This window comes from Salvia splendens, chromosome 2, assembly GCF_004379255.2.
Source record: "Salvia splendens isolate huo1 chromosome 2, SspV2, whole genome shotgun sequence".
Lineage (NCBI taxonomy): Eukaryota > Viridiplantae > Streptophyta > Magnoliopsida > Lamiales > Lamiaceae > Salvia > Salvia splendens.
Genome location: NC_056033.1, coordinates 32045540 through 32070586, shown reverse-complemented (window position 1 = coordinate 32070586; position 25047 = coordinate 32045540). Strand labels below are relative to the sequence as shown.

At 39.0% G+C, this 25047-nt stretch overlaps 2 protein-coding genes and 1 long non-coding RNA gene across 3 annotated transcripts; 2 read left to right on the top strand and 1 right to left on the bottom strand.

The window, feature by feature from the left end:
* Positions 1-363: 363 nt before the first annotated feature.
* On the top strand, positions 364-1635 carry LOC121792260. Its single transcript, XR_006048858.1, has 3 exons — positions 364-455; positions 529-589; positions 1500-1635. It is a non-coding gene; the product is annotated as an uncharacterized LOC121792260 (long non-coding RNA).
* A 7550-nt stretch (positions 1636-9185) lies between these two features.
* On the top strand, positions 9186-11057 carry LOC121792230 (high affinity nitrate transporter 2.4-like). Its single transcript, XM_042190102.1, has 3 exons — positions 9186-10004; positions 10078-10193; positions 10415-11057. The coding sequence occupies exons 1-3, from the start codon at positions 9186-9188 to the stop codon at positions 11055-11057; spliced, it is 1578 nt and encodes a 525-aa protein (XP_042046036.1).
* A 9620-nt stretch (positions 11058-20677) lies between these two features.
* On the bottom strand, positions 20678-24808 carry LOC121792219 (cell division control protein 48 homolog E-like). Its single transcript, XM_042190085.1, has 9 exons — positions 24651-24808; positions 24339-24504; positions 23591-23819; positions 22509-23275; positions 22187-22408; positions 22036-22107; positions 21653-21934; positions 21202-21561; positions 20678-21097 (listed from the first exon to the last, which is right to left on the bottom strand). Exons 1-9 carry the CDS (start codon positions 24677-24679, stop codon positions 20807-20809), a joined length of 2418 nt encoding a protein of 805 aa, XP_042046019.1. The 5' UTR covers positions 24680-24808; the 3' UTR covers positions 20678-20806.
* Between the last annotated feature and the right edge of the window lie 239 nt (positions 24809-25047).

Below are 25047 nucleotides of genomic sequence, written 5' to 3'. Positions count from 1 at the left end.
TATATTTTTGCAAATTTCGGGACGAAATTTTTGTTAAGATGGGTAGATTGTAACGCCCGACTTTTCCCTATTCCTTTAAGTTACTTTTGGATTACTGTCGAATTTTTTTTTTTTAGCCTACTATCGTTCCGTTTTATTTTGAGAGCCTATGGAATTTATTTTTTTTAAGAAGCTGAAATATTAAATAAAGATTCTATAGAGATTTTCCTCCTCCGTGATCTGCAAATAAATATCAAACAAATCCAAATTTATCAAAAATATATTAAAAAAAAAGAAGAATTCGAATTCTCCTTCCCCTCAACCATGATTAAAATCGTTTCCCCTCACCCCTAAATCTCTCCCATATCTTTAACCACCCACCCACTATATTATGCACTCCCCAATCTATCTCCCTTCTAATCGTTCGCTGCAAACAAAAAAAAACAACAAGGCAATTCTTCTCAACTTTAATCAAGGTAATTCTGCAGAATCTCCCTTGATTTTACACGTTTCTTCTTGAAATCAACTCATCTAATATTCTTCCGGCAGAAACCGTGAAACAGGACTCGAAAGACGGAGCTAGCGGTTGTTTTCTCAAACTCTGTTCAAGGTATATATTTTTTTTCAACCAAATTTTCGAACCCCATGACCGTATCATATCATGATCATCTTACATCACTCCCACACGTAACTCATTCAACAATCAATCGAAGATCACGAATTGAACATCAATATGCGAATACACAACTCTACAATAAATCGAAAGCTATGAAAGAACATAACGGAATGTAAAGAACTTATCTAATCGGGGCTGGTTAGGGGTTGTGGGGGCTTTTCGGGTTGGTTTCGGGACGTTTCTGGGTTGGTTCGGTGATGAATGATGGCTGGAGTGGACCGACTGTGGATGACTGCGACGGCGACCTCCGGCGAGGAGACTGCACAGCAGCAGCGACGGGCAGCTGCTACGACGGCAAATTTATTCGGGGATCTTGTTCGAGAGAGAGTGTTGGATTGTGGAGTTGTGCCACTGCAAGATTTCAATTTGGGTTTCAAATTTTGAGTTTGGGAGAGTTCCTGCTTTGAGAAGAAAAGAGACAGAGAAGATAGTAGACGCCGGATTTGGGATGAGAGTTTGTCATGTTTTTCTTATTTTTTTATTTCTCTAAATAAATTGATGTTTTCTAAAGTGAAAATGGAAGGGGTATACGTGTGGTTTAATTGGGAGAATAGGTATTATTATTATTTATACCTCCTTTTGTTTTGATTATCTCTTTTGCTTTGGGCCTTTCAAATATTAAGGAGAAGGTGGGTGATTTGTTTGTGGGCCACTTTCTAATTCTTAGGCCTAATTAATTAAATTCTTGGACTAATAAATTAATTATCGGGGATGAGCGCGAACAATGGAAATTCTATCAAGGAAAAGACAAAGGATAAAATTTGCACGCACTTAGGATGCATGCATTGGTAAATTGATTTATTTTGCAAGGTCTGATTTTTGTATGTCTTGTTATTTGCGAAAGGGTGATCTCCGTGAGCGAAGTAAGATCGAAAAGGAAAATCCAAGTTAAGGAACTAAGCAATCGAGGTGGGCTTTCTTTTTAAATAAGGGCAATGCCCTAAGTATATTTTTATGTGAAAATAATATGAATATTTTTCGTGCCGTGTTTTATTTTATCTATGGAACTTATCTGATGTGGCTTTTGCCATCAATGGATAATCGAATTCGGGTCTGTCTAGGGAGTGAGTCCTTATTCAGGCTAGTGTACACCTATGGAGATCGTGAGCCATCTTTTGGGTCGGCCGGTCTAGTGACTTGGAATGTGGCCACATTCCTTGTCATCAATGGATCAGATATGGTAGACATCTATGGAAAAATGACTGATCAGTCACGAGTTTTACGATGAAAATGATTTTAGTGTCTTGGGCGATTTCTAAAGTTAAAACCCCATGGTCGCTCAATGGTGGCATGATAAATACTTTTTATAGAATGTTTTCGGCATGAGTCCATTGAGTGAATCAAGTACTCAGCCCTGCTTTTCTTTTAAAAAAATTGTAGGTTGAGCGTGACGGGTGTGGTGGGTGTTGAGCAAGACCGTTGAAGAAATTAATTATTTAGAATGTGTCATGTCTTCACACGTGGCATATTCCTTCTCTCAAATGCTTCCGCTAAGTAGTTGTCCTTCTTTTGAGTTCTTGTATCGTTGAGATAATATTCATTTTTGAGTTGTTGATTGTTGAGATACTCTGATTTTTATTCGAGCTATTCCCATTTATTTCGAGCTATGGTCGAGTTGCGTTGTTTTTCCCTTTCTTTCCCACTTCTTTAATCCTCCCCTAGTCGCGATCAACCGTGTTTTCTATCCTTAGAAAATGCGGGCGTGATAGTATGTCTGTGTGTCAGCCATACTAGTCATTACATTTTCAACTTCACAGCCTTATCTGAGGGCAAACACTTGTGAAGTGGGAGGGGGATGCAATGGCCAGTATGACATATGTGTATATGTGTAGTCTGTGTTTAGTGTTTGTGTAGTGTTTTTCTAGGTCTAGTTTTTTTATACTTGTTGATTGGGCTTAAAACTCAACTGTCTCGAGCTGACGGTGAAGGGAATTGAGGGAGATATGACATGCTGGACAATGGAAACCACCCCCCTTAGTATCTCCTAGTCAGTACAGATGATGCAAGTATGAGAGAAAAGCCCATCCTTAGAGCCAAACGCAAAAGCCCTCTTAAAATGTGAGTTAAAAGCCTAAAGTGGAACCACTTTCCACCAAACTAGAAAAGAAAAGAGTGGCTGGCACATGATGCCTAGGGTGAGGTGACCGCGTGTAGCAAGACCTGAAGGCAGTAGGAAAAAAAAAACCACCTTTAGAACCTTTTTTCTAGCCATATCTACACCCACATATAACCCCATAGCCGCTGGGACTGCGTGTGTGCGAGGCATAAGGCTACTGGCCAGAAGGACATACAAGAAGAAAACCAACTAGAGAAGGAAATTGAGAAGCAAGGAGAAAAATGACCAGGAAGAGATTCCAGGCCCCAAAAGATAAGAAGAAATAAGGGTGACGAAGCCACATAAAGAATGTTGAAGAAAATGGTCGAAAACACTTGACCACACAAAAAAATAGAAAAGAAGGAATAAGGGTGGCGAAGCCACAAGACGCTACTGACCAGTTGGAGACCAATATCAGAAAATGTCCAACCGAGAGAAGTAATAGCCGAAAGCTCAAATGCACACAGTTCTCCCACATCAAAATAAGTAGTAGTTTTTGAACCTTAGAGCCTTAGGAACAACCACCCCAAACACTACAAACCAATAGCCCCGTTACAAGCCTTAAAGACCGTCAGGAGCTGCACGTGAGATCTGAGTCCGAAGCATCCATGGTTCAGCATTATGAGAGAATGCAGTCCTAACATCCCGGGTGAGGAATGAGTGACTGAGCGAATCTAGTGTTTGGCCGCGAGTATGGGTGATCTTGACGAGCAGATGTACTGACTGAGAAGGAAAGGGGGGCGGCAGAAATTCAAGGTTGTCTAAGGCCGGATTGCACCTGATCCTAAGGGGAGGGATGGTTGAAAATATAGCCCGATTAATGTGTTTAAGTGTTTTTGTGTGTTTATGTGTTTTTTTGTGTCTTTCATGTGTTTTTATTTGCGTCAAGTTTAGAGTCTAGTTTAGGATAGAGTCGGTCAGGGGTGTAACCAGGCTAGAATTTGACTTATATCTTTTTTGTTTGTTCTTCACGCTTGAGGACAAGCATGTGGTAAATGTGAGCAGTTTGATAAGTCGTATTCTAGGCCTTGGTTACTGGTCAGTATAACGTGCATAATTGGATTATATCTGCAAAATAGTTGCTAAAGTGTGCAGGGAAAGGGTTCTAGTCAGTATGGAAAGAGTCGCATAACTCTGGTGAAAAGAGCGCCAGAAGGGTGCGATACTGACCAGGATGAATGCCAAAAATGGCTCGAGATGGAGAAGAAGGATTGCTGGGAAAGATCAACCACAAATAAGGGCAAAAGAGTCATTTCACGAGAAGAGTCTACCCAAAAAAATCAAGGGCAGGCCTCCCTATAAAAGGAAGCCACTTGGAGAAAAAAAAAGAAGGAACTTTAGGACCTCTACACTTAGTTAGAATTCTATCTCGGAAGATCATTCCTTTCAGCATTGTCCTAAATCTTCTCGTTCCTCGCCACAACCATGGTCACCTGAAGTTCACCAGTTCGCCGGAGTTCCACATTATCTCGTTCCAGCCAGTTCGTCGTGTAGTGATAGTCGTTTCATCGCCCGGAGTGGCAAAACAATCTTTAATTGCTTTCATAGTTAACCTTACTTGTTTTTCTTACGTTGGATCTGTTGCATTTTCAATACTTGCTGACTTTGAAGTACTTTGGTTGAGATCCAGACGTTTTATTACTATGAAATTGTTTTTGTGCATCGGTTTCTGTTTGATTCAGTTCCTTTCTGCCTAGATAGTGTAGATCTAGTTGCTACTGTAATTTCCAAGTGTTGAATGCATATTTTCATTTCTAAGTTGATCGTTCTGAGTTTGTGAATTGAGTTTGATGTTAGATTTAGATTTAAGTGTTAAGTGCGAAGGCTTAGTTCACGTGATTTCTGTCACCTTGCATGCTACCCAGTGAGCGTAATTTCAGTTTTGCTAGTTTAATCTTTTGATTTGGAGTTTAAATTGTTAGATTTGTTTTCGTGAGTTGTTAATCTGAAACTCTCGTTGATGAATTCTAGGTTTGTTGATCTGGGTTTATTCATGTGGAAGAAGATAACACCTACATCTAAGTTTGAGACCACTTTTGCTTTTTAGTTACTTTTTGCTTTTGTCCTTTACTTTTCTCTACTTTTTCTGCTGGTACCCTACAGATCTGTCAGCCTAGTCACCTAACTACCACTTATTCTCTGATATTTTGTTTAGCCTTTTATAGTAACTCGTACCTTTCAGATATTTTCTGAAACATAATGTTCCCTCAATCTCACGTACACAGCTGCTTGTTAATCATCTTTCACACCTCCCAGTCAGTAGTGTACCACCTTAATTTCCAGTCTAGATAGAATCTCAACCCAAAGCGTGGTAGCTAACCAACAATTCCAGAATATTACCATAATTACCAAAGCGCATTCATCTATGTGGGATTCGACCCTTACATCCACTATACTAGTCAGTAGAAGTGGGTTGAGGAATTATTGATATCAGGTTCAGGCTTAGCTGGGACTTCCATCTTGATCAGTAGGATACATCATTTGCTTGACGCGACACCTGCTCTGCTCAAACTTGGCATTTATCAACGTCCAAAGTTATTAAAAATGTTACTGAAATGTACAATCCTATTGTTTTGCGTGAATTAAAAGAATTTGGAATGTAATATAGTAGTACTATCTTCTCCATAAATGGACAAAGGTATAGATGACACATATTTTAATCTATGCAGTTAGTAAAATAAAAGATAATGTGGGAAAATATGATGGAAGTAGTATTAGTTGATTGTAAGATCTACATTACTAATAGTCTTAGAAGTGTTTACAACTTTCTATTTTTAGAATTTGCTTAATTTTAGTGAACGATCGAAAATGATAAAACTAGTCTACTTTTATGAACGAATGTAGTAGTACTTGTCAAAAATAGTACTCCCTCCGTCCCATAGTAGATGTCACACTTTCCTTTTTTATTTGTCCCACAAAAGATGTCACATTTCCTCTTTTGGAAAATGTTCTCTCTCACATCAATTATAAAATTATATTTTCTCTCACCACTTAACACACAAAATAACATCTCCTAAAATCTCGTGCTATCTCCCAAGTGTGACATCTACTATGGGACAGAGGGAGTACTAGTAAAAGAGAAATGAAATATTTATTGATGGACGGATGAAAAAAACAAGGGACCTTTGATGGCATTCCAGGTACTATTATTCATGGACCGAAATAGTATTCTTTCTACATCCCAACATAAGCAACACATTTCTTTTGAGCGCGTGATTTAAAAAATTGATATTTAACGAGTTAAAAGTGGAGAGAAAGAATAAAATTGAATAATAACAAGAGAATCAAGTAGGTGAGAGAACAAAATAAGAGAGGGAAAAAGTATTATTTTTTTAAAAAAAAGGAAAATGGCTCATATTAGGTGGACGTCCTAAAAAGAAAACTCATTTGTTTGTTGTGGAACAAAATGAGTACTACCTTGTTCCTCCTATAATTACGGCATTTCTTTGGGCTTGAGATTTAAGAAAATACTCCTCCGTCTTATAATAATTGTCACTTTTATTGTGAGCACGAGTTTTAAGAAATATAAAGAAAAGTTGGTTGGAAAAGTTAGTGGAATGTGATACCCACTTTTTATATTGGTTTTATAATAAAATGTGAAAGAAGTGAGTTGGTAGAATATGAGACCTATTTACCATTTATGGTAAAAATGAAGTGTGACAATTAGACCATCCGCAATGGGCGGACGATGGCACGCCCGATGGCGCGCATCGTCCGCGCCATTCATCGTCCGCCCCCACTGTGGGTGTGTGGCATAGGCCGCGGACGATAGTCGCGGCCTATGCTTCGGGTGCGACTTAAACCGCGGACGATGGTCATCGTCCGCTCCATTGCGGACGTCGCGGACGATGGCCATCGTCCGCGACATTGTCCGCCCCATTGTAAAGGCCGCGGACGATGGCACTCGGTTTCGTTTTTTTATAAATAGCATTCATTTGTAATATTTCATTTCACACGATTTCATCTTCGAAACTTACATTTACATAATTACTACGAAATGGATTCAAGCCTCAATAGCCCTACGTTTAGCGGAGAGGCGCATTGGACGGGTACAGAACCCGGCGATTATCGTTCATTCGGCGACAACACCCATTACGATCCTGATTTCAGTACGGAATCGTATGGGTTGTCTGATATGGAGCCGTCGCCGCACCGCCCAACCGCATCGGCCGATCCCGCCCCCGTAGCGACCGGTGCCGCCAAGGGGAAGGCGAAGCGGAACCGGCAGCGGGCGCAGAAGTTGCCGCCTCCCAGTGACTGCGATGAGTACGCACCCGGCCGTACAAACTACACCGACGACGAAACTCTCACTTTGGCCCGGTGTTGGGTAGATATATCGGAAGATCCGATATTCGCCAACAACCAGAGACAGACCGCGTACTGGGAGCGCATCGCGGACCTCTACAATTCGGTCAAGCCGCCGACCGCGTACAAGCGCAAGCGTGAGCAACTCCGCAAGCACTGGGATCAAATCAAGAAGCAAGTGAACTTGTACTCGACGGAGTTCGAGAAGTGCGCGCGGTCACAGGGGAGCGGCGAGAGCGTGCACGACGTGCGCTCTAAAGCGATGTTGTCGTACCGGTCGATGTTCGGCGAGTTCAAGCACGAGGCCATCTGGGCGCTCTTTAGGTAGAAGCAGAAGTTCCAAGGTGGAATTCTGCACACTGGTGCGCCGAAGAGGACGAAGGTCACCGAAGCTGGTGACTACACGAGCAGCGGCAGCGGCACTAACCCGGTTGACCTCAACCGGTCGTACGTGGATGAAGGGAGTTCCGGCACACCGGTGTCCTCCCGGCGTCCTCCCGGCATCAAGGTTGCGAAGGCCAAGGGGAAGGCGACCGCGACGTCATCGTCGACCGCTGCAACCCCTGATCCGGACCCGGATGAGCTCCCGACGCAGACGTCCACCGCGTTTGCGTCTTTAGCTACAGCGTCGATGGCAAGGACGATGTTGCAGACGCACAAGGCCCTCAAGAAGTGCACCGACACCGAACAAGCCGAGTATCTCCGTGCATTACTCGATGAGTTGTGAATTGGCCCGACTTAGTTTTTTTCTTTTTTTAGTTGAATGGTGTAATTTTTTTTTTATTAAAACTTCGCCGTTTGTTATTTAGTCATTTTTTTTACTCGTTACGTGTTATTTGAAAACAGTTAAATTAATTAAACAAAACAACAAAATGATGATGTGGCGCGTCATAGGGCGCGCCTTAGGGCGAGCCTTAGGGCTCCCCACTGCAGGTGGAGAAGGAGGAGGATAAAAATGCTGACGTGGTGCGCCATAGGGCGCGCCTTAGGGCGCTCCACTGTTGATGGTCTTATCGTGGGACAGACCGAAATGAAAAAAAGTGACAATTATTGTGGGACGGATGGAGTATATTTATTGAGTTAATCTCAAAAAATATTTTAAAATAAATACTCCCTCCGTCCATAAAAATATGAGTATTTGGTTTAACACAGTTTTTAATGTGTAACGTGAAGCAAGAATTATGGAAAACAAAATCTGCGAAAATATGAAAAAAACTAGAGAGAATCAGAGCCGAGCAGAGAGAGAGAATGGAGCGAAATTCTGAATTAATTAGGTACCAGCAGGGGCGGATCTACATGTAAGGTTAGTTGGGCATTTGCCCCTCCTCAAAAATTTATACCAATGGTAAATTTGAAAATTTATTTTATATCTTACTTTAAATGCACTTCTCATTTCTACAAAATATGTTTATAAATATATTTTTGCCTTGGCTCCGCCCCTGGGTACCATGATGGTCGCTTTTTATGAATAGGACTTCTTCCTGTATGATTTTCTTGGTCCACTTATTGATCTAAGCTTATTAATTTATATTTTTCTCATGTACATATTTTATTGAAACAACTCCATTTTGTTCGTCCATCAAATAATACTCCTATTACATAACGTGTTTATCCTTCATTTCATTCGGCATAGATTCAACCATTTGGAGAACTACAAAACAGACCAAGACAAAATGGAGTAAAAAATTTAGCCTGCTCATCATTAATAGTATTATAGTACTATATGTGGGGAAACTACTATCCTAAATTAGGAACTGTTAGAACATCTGAAAGGGTGAATGAGGATAATTTGAAAGCATATACGTCTTTATCTTTCTAAGGTGATGTTTTGAATTAAATACAGCAATATTACATATAACAACACACACGTACAACAAATGCACATACCAAACATTTAGGTGTTTCTGTATAAATTGACAAGAAATATTAACGTGGAGAAAATATCCAAATAAGGATATACGCATATATACATTTATAATAGCCAAAGTTTTGTTTTTTACTAATACTTTAAGTGACAGTAAGTAAAATCAACTATTCACAATGTGACTCGGCTCTCCATTGCTATTATATTTAAGTTGTAACAATCTCAAAATTTTCAAGAGAATTAAAAAAACCCTAAAATCAACAAAAATGGGGGATGAAAAAGAGATAGGGTCACCGGGAAGCTCCATGCACGGAGTGACCGGCAAAGAACAAACCTTCGCTTTCTCCGTTGCCGCCGACCAAACAATCCCGACGGATCCAGCAGCGAAGTTCTCTTTGCCGGTTGACTCGGAGCACAAGGCGAAGGTGTTCAAGATCCATTCCATGGCGAATCCTCACATGAGAACCTTCCACCTCTCATGGATCTCCTTCTTCACTTGCTTCGTCTCTACGTTTGCGGCGGCCCCGCTGGTCCCCGTGATCCGCGACAACCTCAACCTGACGAAGGCGGACATCGGGAACGCGGGGATCGCCTCAGTGTCAGGCAGCATATTCTCGAGGCTAGTGATGGGGGCGGCCTGCGATCTGCTGGGGCCCAGGTACGCCTGCGCCTTCCTGATCATGCTCACTGCCCCCACCGTGTTCTGCATGTCGTTCGTCTCCTCCGCCGGCGGCTACATGGCGGTGAGGTTCATGATCGGGTTCTCTCTGGCGACGTTCGTGTCGTGCCAGTACTGGATGAGCACCATGTTCAATGGCAACATTATAGGGCTGGTGAACGGCACCGCTGCTGGCTGGGGGAATATGGGCGGCGGGGCGACGCAGCTGCTCATGCCGCTGCTCTTTGAGCTGATCCGGAGAGGCGGAGCGACGCCGTTTACTGCATGGAGGATCGCTTTTTTTGTGCCCGGGTTGATGCATGTGGTCATGGGCCTCTTGGTTTTGGGGCTCGGCCAGGATCTTCCTGATGGAAATCTTGGCACCCTGCAGAAGAAGGGAGATGTTCATTCAGATCAATTTTCCAAGGTTTGCATTCCAACTTCACAGATCATACATCATTCAAGCTTTTAATTAATGAAATATACTTCATTTTTTGCAGGTTCTGTGGCACGCAGTTAGTAATTACAGAACATGGATATTTGTTCTTCTCTATGGCATGTCGCTAGGCGTAGAACTAACTACCGACAACGTCATCTCGCAATATTTCTACGACAGGTGAATTGACACCGCAACAAACTTATCTTATAAGTACACAAAATTAGAGACTCAATTTGCGTTCAATTTTTTTAAAATTAACCAAAACTAAGAGCGCAAATAAAAGCGTGCTTAAGTTTATGACACAATTTTCCACTAAACTTTAATCTTTAAGGATGCTTTTATTTGCGTCCCTTATAGCAGGTTATTAAATTATGTAATAAATGAAAATGAACTTGCAGATTTGATCTGAATCTCCACACGGCTGGCACAATAGCAGCCACATTCGGGATGGCCAACATAGTATCCCGGCCGCTGGGCGGCCTAATGTCGGACATTGCGGCGCGGCGGTTCGGGATGCGCGGGCGCCTCTGGAACCTGTGGATCCTCCAAACCCTGGGCGGCGTGTTCTGCATCTGTCTGGGGAAGGCCAGCACGCTGCCACTCTCCATCACGTCCATGATCCTCTTCTCAATCGGGGCGCAGGCGGCGTGCGGCGCCACCTTCGGCATCATCCCCTTCATTTCCCGGAGGTCCCTGGGCGTGATCTCGGGCCTCACCGGTGCGGGGGGGAACTTCGGATCGGGGCTGACGCAGCTGCTATTCTTCACGAGCTCAAGCTACTCGACGGCGGTGGGGCTGAAGCTGATGGGGATCATGATAGTGGCGTGCACGCTGCCGGTGGCGCTGGTGCACTTCCCGCAGTGGGGGAGCATGTTTTTGGCGGGAAACGACAAGTGGAGCGAGGAGCATTACTATGGCAAGGAGTGGAATAAGGATGAGAAGGAAAGGGGGCTGCATCAAGGCTCCCTCAAGTTCGCCGAGAATAGCCGCTCCGAGAGGGGCCGCCGCGTTGTTTCCGCCTCCACGCCGGAGTGTGCCTAAACCTTCAAAATATTTGTCGGTGTGTTGAATAAAGGGGAAACATACATGCATCTCAATACCTACAGCACATAATTAATGGGATTGTAATTAAGGATTGGCAATATTACTTCAAACATGGTGCGTTATAATGCTAATTTTTTTTTAAATTATTAATTTGTTAACTCATCAACACAGTGTGTTAAATATGTCAACACGATCACATTAAAATGTTAAAATAAATTTGTGTTGACATTTTAATATACTGTGTCGGCATTTTAAATATGAAGTCAACCTAGTATATTAAAATATCAACTAAGTTTATGTTGACATTTCGGTGTGGTCGTGTTGACATTTTTAATACACTGTATTGATGAATTAGCAGAATTAGCAACTTAAGAAAGTTAACAATCGATCACACCTCACTTCAAATATATCTATGGATCATAGGTAAATTAGGTTTTGGATAACAATGAAAACACACGGTACGTATTTAATTGCTACAGATTGAAAATTGCATTGATGCAATTGTCTAAAATCAAAACTATATCCAGATGATTTTTTCACCAATCAACCAATTAATTCATTTATACTATAACTGAGTTTAACGAGGTAGATAAGGGCCATTAGATTACAATTGCAAATATTGCTATTTTTGAATTAGCCCAGCTGCAAAAGCCCAAAAGATTCATGAAAGAATAAGACCAGCGTTAGGGCTCAAGCTTATTAAAGCCCAATTTAAGCCATTTGCATCTGTTCGCTAGGAAGGCAAAATTGACTGCAAATTGCAAAACATTTATTCTCTCCGGCCTTGTTGAAGTGAAAAGTTTCTATTTTAACACAGAAATTTAAATAGTGATATTTAGCAAGTAAAATTATTAAAAATAATGTAAGAGAGAGAATAAAGTAAGAAAAATAAAAAAGAGATTATAATAAGAAAAAAAGAGAATAATAAAGTAAGACTCCAAGTGATGATAAAGTAGAAGAGAGAAGTGAGTTAATTATTATTAAAAAAGAAAAGCGTCTCATTCAAGTTGGAACGTATCAAAAGAAATACATCTCATTTAATTTGGGAGGGAGAATGTGTTTCTTTTATGTGGCTGTTTATAAAAGAAAGATGTGAACTAATACATTAAATATTTATTTAAACCTACTTTTTAGTTTTTATTGATCACAGTCACGTTATAAACCATATGTCCCATCATAAGCGGGTTACTGCTCTGCTATAAGTGAGTTATTTTAATTTTTTGCAAACAATAATATATATATATTTTAATTTTATTCTTCATCTATTTTATTTTCTTTTCAATTCTCTATTTTTTCCTCTGCCATTATATACTCTCTGTATTTCCCTTTTTAAATATTAATTTCCTAAATCTTGAATCCAAAAGAAGTGTATTCTATGGCGATTGAAGGAAGTATATTCTATACGTGTCTATTTATAAACGGGTGACTAATGTTCGATCTTCAATACTCTCATCAAATTGGTGCTGACTCATTTTTACGAAAACTTGAGATCGAAATGTTCACTTCACGACATCGACCACTCAATTATTCCAACCTTTTTACGGACGATTTTAGGATGCAATTAAACCATATATAGTATATATCCTGAACAAGTTAAAACGAAAAAATAAAAATAAAAGAACAATCCTTATAAAAATTGGTCAATGTCTATCCCGAGTAGTCAAAACATTTATAAAGTCATAAAACAACAATTAACTTCTAAATTGCACTCGATATTTCAGATTGTACAATTTATCATTTAATTTAGCACATGGTTTGAAACTTTGAAATAACCATCAACAATCACATCTGGACACATAAAGTTAAGAGTGGATTTTAAAATTAGGTCTCTGAAAAATGAATTTGCACCATTTTGGTCCTTGAACTCAAAAGAATATTGTTATGTCACTGAAAAATTATAAATCACTTTTTAAAAATTTTCATTCATTAAAAAGTATGTGCATTTATATAGATAATAAGTAAAAATACAACATGCATTTTCATAAAAAAATTATTACTACTGCATATATTTATATACTATTATTTTTAGATAATTTATATTCACGATTTAATAAAAATAGCTGTAATTGTTAATATAATTATTAAATGTAATATATATACCAAGTAATAATTTTTAAAAAATAATGTATATAAACTTACAAAATAGATTTGAATTCAGAAATTACCAATGAATTTAAGTTAATTACACTCTAAAAATAATTATAATCTCAGGTACTACTATAATTAATTATTCCACAACGGAGAGCAGGCGCTCGTCCGTCCGTCCGTGCCAGCGGCGCGGCACCGCTATCCGCCGTTGCGCTCTTGCCGCTGGCACGGCGCTGCTCGATGCATCGAGCACGTCCGTGCCAGCGAGCAGGCAACGTGGCAGCGTGTGATTGGCCAACGGCATATCCGTTGGAAAATCATTTTTTTTAAATCGAAAATAATACCAAAAAATTTAAAAAAATATTTTCCCAATCCCAAAAAAAAGGCCGTTTTTTGCCCGTTTTTCTGTATTTTTTTTTATTTTTTTAAAATTTTTTTCCCCTAAATCATCTATAAATACACACATTCATCATTCATTTTTCACATCAAATCATCTCTCATTCATATTTTTCATACAACTTATCTACACCTTCATCTCTCACTCAAAACCTCAAATGGATTTCACCCATCTCATTGCGGAAGCGGAGCGTGAAGAACAAGAATACTACGAACAACATTGTGCCGCTTATGAAGCATATGTCGCAGCGAATACCCCCGCCCCTCCTCCTCAACCAACTAGATCAACTCGCCGCTACATCCATCGTGACCGGGAGGGAGCCCACGAAAGGCTCGTTGCCGACTATTTTGCCGACCCGCCGCGGTTTTCGGAAGATTACTTTAGGCACCATTTTCGCATGTCAAAGCGCTTGTTTATGCGTATTGTCAACACATTGTCCGCCCGTGTTGAATTCTTCCAAACAGGTCCAGATGCAGCCGGTCGGCAAAGTCTCTCGGCGTTGCAGAAGTGTACGTGTGCCATCCTACAACTCGCTACTTGGCAAACGACCAACCTCTTCGACGAGTATTTGCATGTCGGTGAGTCCACTGGAATCCTTTGTCTTAAAAATTTTTGCGAGGGCGTTCGTACAGCTTTCAGTGATGAATTCCTTCAGGCACCCACCACCGATGATTGCCAACGGTTGCTTCGTCTTCACGAATCAGTCCATGGCTTTCCCGGAATGCTTGGCAGTATTGACTGCATTCATTGGAGGTGGAAGAATTGTCCGACTGCTTGGAGGGGGCAACACTTAAGCGGCCACAAAGACGACGGCCCAACACTTATCCTTGAAGCGGTCGCCGACTACCGCCTATGGATTTGGCATGCATATTTCGGTGTTGCCGGATCCAACAACGACTTGAACGTGCTCTATTCTTCACCCCTCTTCAATGATGTGTTGAATGGTGTAGCACCGGCGATCGACTTCACCGTCAACGGAAATGTATACCACATAGGTTACTATCTCACCGATAGTATCTACCCAATGTGGTCGACTTTCGTTAAGACGCTCAACAATCCGCAAGACCCGAGACGCGTTCTTTTTGCGCTGCGTCAAGAGTCCGCGCAGAAAGATGTCGAAAGAGCCTTTGGGGTCCTCAAGCCCGATTCAACATTGTGAAGGCCGGCTCGGCTGTGGTACGTGAAAAATATTGCCGACATCATGTACACGTGCATTATCTTACACAACATGATTATAGCCGACGAAGGACTGAGGGCGGCTAGCTTCTACGACGAGGATGAAGCCGGAAGCTCAAGCGCTAGGTCTCCCCCACGCCGAGGTGTGCATACGACGGTGGGTGAGAGGATCGAAACAAGACACACAATGCGCGATGCCCGAACCCACGTTGAGCTACAAGAAGACCTAATCAAACACATGTGGGCGAAATTCGGCTACGAGTAGTGGGTTTTTTTAATTTTATGAATTTAATTATGTAATTTTTAATTCTTAGGAGTTAATTATGAAATTTATAATTTTTTAGATTTTAATTATGTCATTTTTATTTTTTAGGATTTTAATTATGTAATTTTTAAATTTTAATGTATTTTGTAATATTATTCCGGGTATGTGTAATGTATTTTAATTTTGTGGAAATGTTTTTATTTAAATTGAATAATGGAATGGTGGGACCCTTGTGCTCGTCCTTGCGGAAGAGTACGGTTGTGGGTGTTGTGCTCTTGCCTAAGAGCAGGCAGAAAAAGTGGGGTCGGGCCCACAACCGTGCTCGTTGGCAAGAGCACGGTTGTGGGTGCTCTCATGTGCGTCGCGCACCGCATTGAATTAATTAAAACTCACCCATTCTTATTTAGGATGTACCGCAAATGGGACTTATTTTTCTTGAATATTCGAATTAATCATTAAAAGCAGTGATAATGCTATCATATGAATAACTTAACCTACTAATATTTTTTTGTGAGGAAAGAACATTAAATTCAAGGTCCACTGTTGGCATATGGAGTGGAGTGTTAAAATATTTCTTAAATATTAGAACTATTTTCATTAGATAGTCAATTAATATAGTTGGTGATTTTTTAAAAAGTTAATTCGTACTTGGCCAAGTTTCCCATTTACAGACCACCCTTAAAACCCCAAAATTGTTTACCATTATCAACACACATATACACAGAGTTGTAGCTCTCCTCCTCCACCTCCACCTCCACCTCCACCTCCATCAACAGTGACTTGTTGTTGTTGTTGGAAGAAGAAATTTATGGCTGAAAGAGAAGAAGGGGTCGAAATCGAGTACGAGGAGAAACGGAGCACATCCTTAAAAAAGAAGTGCAGCAAATTGGCGAAGAAGCAAAGAGCCAAATTCTACATTCTCCGTCGTTGCATTGCCATGCTTGTCTGCTGGAATGAGAAAAATGAGCCTGCTTCTTGATTCTTCACTCATTTAATTTAACATTCTACCAGTATTTTTTTTCTTTGTGTGTATTTATTTATTTATATATAGATTAATTTGCTTCATGCCTACAGTAATTCATGAGTTCCTTATAGATAGTTCCTCTTTTTATAAAAAAAGATTCCCTAATTGGCCTTAGTTTTTCAATTTTTGCTTTATCTGCCGACTTTCATCATTATCATTTATCACTGGTTCAAAATGTCGAACTCATATTTTAACCTTTTCAAGTTTTCACCGAATGATTAGATAGTAGATTCGTGATTATCGAAACGTGGGATGAGGGTCCTAGTCAAAGATGCCATAAGCATCAAACCAGTTCAATTATTTTCTTTAAATGGGTTTTTTTTTGAATAATTACCAGTTATCATAATTTGGTGCATTTATATAAAAAAGGGCTTAACAGTAGTTAGCTTCAGGTTTTATTTCTATGTATTTATTTATTTACCTAATAAATTACTGTTTATTTGGTTATCCTTACTTTGCCAATAAACTAGTAAAATATACTCCTAGTAGTATTTCAAATTTTGATCAAATCTGAGTAACAGTAATTGTTAGTCTGTCTATGACTGTCAGTTTGAATAGGGTTTCGTACAGCGTTGCAATGAACATTACATGTATTCATTATTTTTAATCGCTCGTATTATAAATTTATAATCTTTTAATTATGTTTGGGTAGTATATTAGACACCCATATCAATTTCCATTCTTTCTTTTACTTCATTTTGTTTTTTGGCCATGCATGTTGTTGTATCTTCACATGATCATTTGCTGAAATTTATAAGATTTCTTGTTTTAAATATTTTAACCTGAAATATTTGGATCAGTAACACATACGTGGGAACATATGATGGCACTGCAACTGTATTGAGAAGGTTTTAGAGATGGTGCATGTAACTCCTTTATACTCCAAATCTAGCTAGGGGCATCTCTAGTCCACTAACCTACACCTAGAGGCTTACAAATACTACAAAATAATCAACCCATTCTTAGAGATAGATTTGTATATATTAGTACTAGTAACGTTATAAATATTAATTCCCGTGGATTATAAGAAAAATATACAGGTAGATGTTAGTAATTTTTATGCAAATTAAGCAAGCTAGGCATCACATGTAAAAGAGAAATGTAACAAAAAGATGAAGTAATTAAGTATAGGGGAGTGTTATATTGCTAACTCAATACGAAATCAAGCGCCTAGATCATGAGCTCCGAAATGTCAATACGATCAACAAAAAATGTCAATAAGGTCATAAGGATAAATTAGTTGTATTAAAGTCAATTTACAATAAATTAGTTGTAACCAACTTTTGAAGAATATCACATAACTTTAAAACACATATAACTTTCTCGATTTAAATTATTTTTTTGCACAACATATATCAAATTAAAGATAATTTCATAAGGATTCTAACGAGATCTCACTTGCATATGTTCCGATGTCAAAATTTGATTTTTTTTTTTGAAAATTTTCAATTTTTTCGTACAGCAACAAATGTCAACATAGTATATAAAATATGTCAATATAATACATGTAGAATGTCATTTTTAAAGCAATGTGTTACATAAGCAATGTGTTGACATTCTCAAAGCATTGTGTTGATATTTTCAAAACACTATATTGACATTTTCATCTAAAACCCTAATTTGATAGTTTTTTTATCTATTTCGATTTAAATTATAAAACCAAAAGTTACACGTTGCAAATTTTAGACCACTAAATTTCTAAAATCCTATGATCTTAAATTAGTTGTAGTTAGCAACTAGAGAGTGAGTTAGCAATTGATCACTATTGTGAAAACTTTCTTCTCAAATACTCCCTCCGTCCCCGATTAATTGTCCATCTTTTCCATTTCGGTCCATCCCTCAATAATTGTTACACTTCATTTTTACCATAAATGGTAAGTAGGTCCCACATTCCACTAACTCACTCCACTCACATTTTATTATAAAACCAATATAAAAAAGTGAGTCTCACATTCCACTAACTTTTTCAACCAACTTTTTTTTACATTTCTTAAAGCCCGTACCCGGTCAAATAGTGACAATTAATCGGGACGGAGAGAGAAATAAACAATTTAGAATTAGCTGATTAATCCGGATCCATGAGGATCATGTCAAGTGCAATTAAGTCAACCATATAATGATGAAAAGTGTTAAAATTCTTAAAGACACCTCAGGTTCAACCAATACTTCAAAATAAGTTAAAATGAAATTAATTTGGTCGATGTCCATGCAGCTCAACCACAATCCAATGTCTCATCAGTCACATTCACATACATGCATGCACTACAAAATCAGGCAATACTAGAACTAATTAGGAATGCAGAGGTTAAGTTATGTATGTGTGTGGCTATACCAATCATCAGACAGGGATGAAAATAGACGTGTTGGGGACTCGTATGCAGTGCACAGAATCCAAAACATCTCCTGAAATTTTTTTAAAAAATGACTTCAATTTAGGAACAAAAGTGTTACTCCTAATTTAGAGATTATAAATTTGCAGTTTTTAATCCTAATTGCTCGTGCGCCTGGTAACAATAATTGGGGCGTAGAGAGAGAGAGAGAGGGGGGGTTTGATCTTGATGTAAGTATTATATTTACCCTTTTTCCCGAGCCAGTGGTTATGGGAAATGAAGGCAGAGGAAAATGAGGAGGCGTGCCGGGTAAATTTCTAACCACGTCAAAGATATTTTATGGAAGTTAGGACCATCCTATTCCTCATTATTAACCCCTCTCTTTACCATCTTTGCTTAACTAACTCATTTCTTTATGACTACAAACTTCTCCATCATCTACCACTTTTATCCAACCCAACATAACAACCAAAACAATATTCATATTTACTTTATTAGCTACATATTCTAGCATCTTTAACCTCAATTTATTCTCGCCTTCATCAACTTTCTACTATAGCTCCAAACAATTAGTTATCCAGTTGATGTGAAGACCACATCTACCACACCCTTCTATTCCTTTATCAGAATAATACTACTACTTTTAAACTGTGGCCAAAATAAAGACTAATTATACTTCTAATTTCTACTAAGAAAGATCAAAGGTCTGAATTCAATTATAAATTTCATAGTAAATTGTTTGTATATATAGATAGAGAGAGAGATGGAGAGAAATGAAAAGTACAAGAGAAAAAAGTAGGGTTAGTGGACCAATAAAATCAAAATTGATGATATATTCCTAGAAAGGAAGTTTGTAGGATGGACATTTGAGCATGTTTGTTGTGTCATCCCATAAATATTGTATACCTGATTTTCCAGAGGGATGTCGCTTGGTAACAACTTGGAACCACAATAAATAACCAAGACAGTAATCTGATTTGAGTGTGGAAATGTGGAGAGGTGAATTTGTGAAAAAATAATTGATGTTTTAGGAACACAGGTGAATGTGTAACACGTGCACTCCTGACAAACTCTGCCTCCAATAGTGTTATTACCACAAAGACTTGGAATTCCGTGGGTGTCTTGAGTACATATAATTACAGCCAAGTTATCAGAGATAAAACTAGCTATCATCCAGAACCACAAAAATGAAACACAATCAATTTAAGATAAAAAAAAATTAATTATGTACTGAAATTCGGTGATTTTTTTTATTAAATAGTACTCCATGTCTCCATCCGTTCCTTGTTAATAGATACGTTTCTTTTCGGCATGAAGATTAAGAATAATGTATTAAGTGGATAGTGAATAAAATAAGAGAGATGAAGGTTTACTTTTGCCAAAAATAAAAATGACTCATTTATCTTGGAACTTCCTAAAATAGAAAAATAACTCAATTAACATAGAAAAAATGAAGTACTAATGAAAGCATAAGTAAGAATCAAAATTAATGAATTTTGATAGTTTTCATCTATCTTTGTGATCATGATAAATCAGTAAGCTTGCACTCAAGAGGAGGAAATAAAATTAGTTATTACAAAAGTGAAAGAAAACAAAATGAATGACCCCAGAAAAGGAAATAAAAAAAAATGATGAAACTCTAGGGAAGGCTCTGCTCAAGGCATCTAGCTCTAGTGAAATGAAGCAAAAATAGGGTCCTATTCCTGAGATCCAATCCTTGGAGGTGTTAAGAATGTTTCACTGTATATGTATCTGGACTTGTAATCTTCTAGCATGCTTTTTTTTCCTACATGGGCTGGTTTTCAAAATTTTAATATATCAATTGCAGACATGCAATACGACTATATTATTATGTGTTCTTGCATTGAGTCAAATTGTACAATCAAATAAATATTTTTCTTGATATAATAGAACGCAGAAGAATGTAAAGGAGGTGCCAAACCCAAACATCAAAGGCACTAAAAGACAAGCAAAGCAAAGCAATGTGGGAAAAGGTGCAGCGCCATTCCGAGTAAAATGATTCAACTTTAAGAAAAGTAGTGTATGAATCAAGTAGTGTGTCATGTGTTAGATAGTAAACCCAGCTGTTTTTAAGGTCCCTCTATCTATTTAATGCTCTTTATAGCCTGGTCCAGTTAGCATTTCAAAATTGCGACCAACTTCTAATTCTGCTATTTCTTGGTGACTCTTATTCTGGACTACCATCTTCCCACCTTTTCAATCCAAACTAGGGTCCCTCTAAATCAGGGATTGGTCAATCTAGATGTCATAGCCAAGTCAAATAGAGACGCACTCAGCTTGATGTTGAGACATAGTAGATGACAAGGCACATGGGAATTCAAATAAATAGTAATCTATAAAGTTAATAAAATACAGGTGAATTCCATGAATGAAAACACCCCCATTTAGGGGAAATGGAAACTAGATTGTAGGGGGATGACCATGTGAGATGCAGCTTGGACGCACCTAATTATAAAGGTCATCATCATCGGCTGTGGCGGTGGGAGCTGCAAAAGGATCAGCTGCAGTAGAGCCACTAGTATTGTCAGCAAACCGGAACTCAGAACCAAATCCTCTTGATTGCTGCAGCGTCTGAGCAAATGACTGATACTTGCGAATGTCAGCATCACTCACACTCCTCCGAGCATACTTCATTGATTCCTCAAAGTGACTAGCCCTGATCTCAGCTACTTCGTCATCCACATCTTCCTCCATAGCTTCAGGATTGTCACTTCTTCTCCTCTCCTTCTCAATATCCTAAAAAAATTACAGGATTGCACATTTGAGATTTCATTTATCAAAACATATTATGTTCCCAAAGCAAACCATTTTATCTTTGGGGAGTCTTATGAAACACTTACTTTCTCGATGTTCTCTCTGATAGCGTATTTGCAAGCGCGTTGGCAGATTTCTGTAATGTCAGCACCACTGAAACCTTGAGTATATTTAGCAAGGACTCTAAGGTCAACATCTTTGGCAATAGGCGACTTTCTCAGGCATGCTTTGAAAATCTGAAGGCGTGATTCCTCATCAGGGAGAGGAATATAAATCAGCTGATCAAGACGGCCAGGACGGAGAAGAGCAGCGTCAATTATATCAGGCCTGTTGGTCGCACCAATAATGAAAACTGTTTTCTTAGCATTCATTCCGTCCATTTCAGTCAGGAGCTGATTCAATACCCTGTCAGCAGCACCACCAGCATCTCCTTGACTGCTTCCTCTCTGCAAGCAAATAGAAGTTCAGATATGAAGTAAATTAGAAGCAACAAACCAGTGAAAATTAAATATACTGATCAAGAGTTTCCATACAAACCTGAGTTGCAATTGAGTCCAATTCATCAAAAAACAAAACACAAGGGGCAGACTGACGAGCCTTGTCAAAAATTTCTCTAACATTGGCCTCACTCTCTCCAAACCACATAGTCAGCAACTCAGGGCCCTTAACACTGATGAAGTTTGCCTGACATTCATTTGCAATAGCCTTGGCCAGCAAAGTCTTTCCACATCCAGGAGGTCCATAGAAAAGCACTCCCTTGGAAGGTGACATGCCAAACTTTTCAAACTTCTCAGGATGCTCCACTGGGTATTGAACAGTCTGACACAGCAAAGAGATTGAAAACATGAGTTCAGAGAGACACCTGTTGGCTTTCTGATACAAATGAAAAAAAGGCAGAGAGCATGAAAAATGGTAAATACCTCTTGGAGTTCACGCTTGACATTTTCAAGGCCTCCAATATCTTGCCAGCTAACGTTAGGCACTTCAACAACCTAGCAATAATCCATATAATCAGATATGTGAAGGAACTAAGAAAACAGATAACATGGAGAAGTATGACAGAATGCTTACTGTTTCACGTAAAGCAGAGGGATTGCTTGTCCCAAGAGCAGTCTGGAAATGCTCATTGGTAACAGCCATGGAGTTTAGTATCTCTGCATCAATTGTGTCATCTTCCAAATCAATCACATCCATCTTCTCCCTGATGCATTGAAGGGCTGCCTCAGTGCACAATGCAGCTAAGTCAGCTCCAACATAACCATGTGTGTCCTTGGAAATCCTTTCCAAATCAACCTGAGAAATAGACCGGTGTTATGTTGGTGTAACTATATCTATGGTGATGCAGGAGGGATGAGATTAATATCAAAGAAAAGCTCAAGAAACTCTAGCTCACATCTTCAGCAAGCTTCATGTTCTTTGTGTGGATACGAAGGACCTCAAGACGCCCAACTTCATCAGGAACACCAATGTCGATCTCCCTGTCAAACCTACCAAACCTCCTAAGGGCAGGGTCAATGCTATTGGGACGGTTTGTAGCACCAATTACAATAATATGGGCACGGGCTTTCAGACCATCCATCAATGTCAACAGTTGGGAAACAATTCTCCTCTCAACCTCTCCATTGGTTTTCTCCCTCTTAGGCGCAATTGAATCAATTTCATCAATGAATATGATGGATGGTGCATTCTTCTCAGCTTCTTCAAATGCCTTCCTGAGATTGCTTTCACTTTCTCCAGCTAACTTTGACATAATTTCTGGTCCATTAATAACAAAGAAGAAAGCACCTGTCTCATTAGCCACAGCTCGGGCAATTAAGGTCTTTCCCGATCCTGGAGGTCCATAGAGCAGTATTCCTTTTGGAGGCTTGACACCAATTGATTTGAAAAGTTGGGGGTGCCTTAATGGTAGCTCTACCAATTCACGAATCTGAGCCATCTGCTTGCGGACACCACCAACGTCATCATAGCCAACCTCATCCAAGCGATTCTCATCCTCCCTTTTAATAGGCTCTCCCTCACAAAAGATCTCAGTATCAGGAGCAACTACACAGTACTCCGCAGGATCAGTTTCGATAATCTTGAACTCTACACTTCTCATTCCACCCCTGACAAGGAACATGTCACCTTTTCTCACTGGGCGATAAGCCTCCAGGAAATATGCTAAGGAAAATAAAAGAAATTATTAGCCACGCATAAAAACTAAGACAGCCTACACATGAAGGACAGTTTTTTCCATATCAATCTCAGCATTCACTTCTATAAACCAATTTCAATAAACCATAAGATTTCCATTTTCAATTAAACAGATTAGTGTGTTCATTCAAATTTCACAATGCTTCCTTACTCAATCAGAAACACCTGAACTCTGAATAAACCACGAAGTTACACACATTCAAGTGCTCTGGTATGATTAATCCTCCAAATGTGAACAGGCCAAAACAGAGATCAAGCAAATCAAAAGGCAAGCGAACTTACGTTTTAGGAAGGCATCAAAAAGATTTCCAGTAACCCCTTCGACTGTGTCATCAATGGGAAGAATGTGGACACGCTTCCCATACTTCACATCAGCACACTGATGCACAGAGACCACATCACCAAGCCTAACCCTTAAGTTATTTCTCACAACCTTGTTCATCCGGATCTTTGGTTCATCACAGGTATCATCAGCAAGGGCAATGCACACTGTATCCTTTCTTTTCTTACCCTAGATCAACAATGATTAACATAAACATTAATACAGAAGGAAACCAAATTTATACCCAAACAATATAGTCCATGTGATTGTTGCCACACCCAAGTTCTTCCATAGTACAAAATCACACCAAGAAAAACGAAAATAACTATAACACAAAATCTAGCCGATAAAGGCTTAACGAGTGCAAGATATAAAAACAACCAGATATTAGTAGGGAATCAAAGACATTGCTAATATCTGCTTAAGTTATAGTCCTTACTACTTATCCTTCACAACTGCATCGCACAATACACATATAACCAGTGGTAAAGACATTGCTAATCAACAACGTTGTGCCAAAATGTAACATATTTGTCAGGGAAATATCACTTCCCTTAATAAAGGGATTCGGTTAAAGTTAAAGTTGATAGAAGTTAAGTTGATTGTAATTGAAGTTGAACTCACATTAACCACATAATTCCATAAACCATCAAACTGAACGAAATTGACTTAATTTATTAAGCATAGAAAGTGGGGATGAGATAAAACCTTGATTAAGATGGTGTCGCCGCGGAAAAGCTGGAGCTTCTCCATCGTATCAGGGTGAAGAGACACCACCGAATTATCATCGTTGACAGCCTCATCCACCACCAGCCGATTCGGCGCCTTTTTCCGCTCCAAGATCGCAGTGCTAAAATCCCTCTTTGTACCCTTACTGCGTATCATAATCAAAATTCAAAAAAATAATAAGAACAAAAACAATGAGAAACATTTAACAATAATCAAGTTATATTCTTGTGCATCAGAATAACACTATCAAGAAATATTGCGCGAGATCTGATAATGTGCAGGAACACTTACGAATCGGATGATTCAGGTTGATCAGTCATGGTGTCGAAAAGAGAGAAATAATTTTGGGTTTGCAAAAGAATGAATTGAGAATGCGGATCTGAAATTGGGGGTGAGAGATGAATTTATGGGGGAAGAGGGGGGAGGCGTTTCTTGTTTGGAAAGAAAAGGTTAAGTTATATACTCCTTTATTTCAAATTTTATTTTTCGTAATATAATTCCTTTCTCTAAACTTTTATTGATGCCTTGTTTCCAAATATAATTCCTTTCTTTAAAGTTTTATTGATGCCTTAATCTGGCGTAAACCACCTTATTTGATTCTTTATACATTATAGCTAGGATTTGTCAATTGAATTCGATTGTCCCAACAAATTAGTTTGAAACCAAAAAGTTGATAAGGTTAAAATTC

What these genes read in the sequence shown, in the direction of transcription:
- LOC121792219 (XM_042190085.1), bottom strand. Translation starts at nt 24,679, where the DNA reads ATGACTGATCAACCTGAATCATCCGATTC. An exon ending in TTTTGATGCCTTCCTAAAAC is followed by an intron (nt 23,276 to 23,590) that starts GTAAGTTCGCTT and finishes TATTTTCCTTAG; the next exon opens with CATATTTCCTGGAGGCTTAT. An exon ending in TGGACTCAATTGCAACTCAG is followed by an intron (nt 21,562 to 21,652) that starts GTTTGTATGGAA and finishes ATTTGCTTGCAG; the next exon opens with AGAGGAAGCAGTCAAGGAGA.
- LOC121792230 (XM_042190102.1), top strand. Translation starts at nt 9,186, where the DNA reads ATGGGGGATGAAAAAGAGATAGGGTCACCGGGAAGCTCCATGCACGGA. An exon ending in ATTCAGATCAATTTTCCAAG is followed by an intron (nt 10,005 to 10,077) that starts GTTTGCATTCCA and finishes CATTTTTTGCAG; the next exon opens with GTTCTGTGGCACGCAGTTAG. An exon ending in TCGCAATATTTCTACGACAG is followed by an intron (nt 10,194 to 10,414) that starts GTGAATTGACAC and finishes ATGAACTTGCAG; the next exon opens with ATTTGATCTGAATCTCCACA.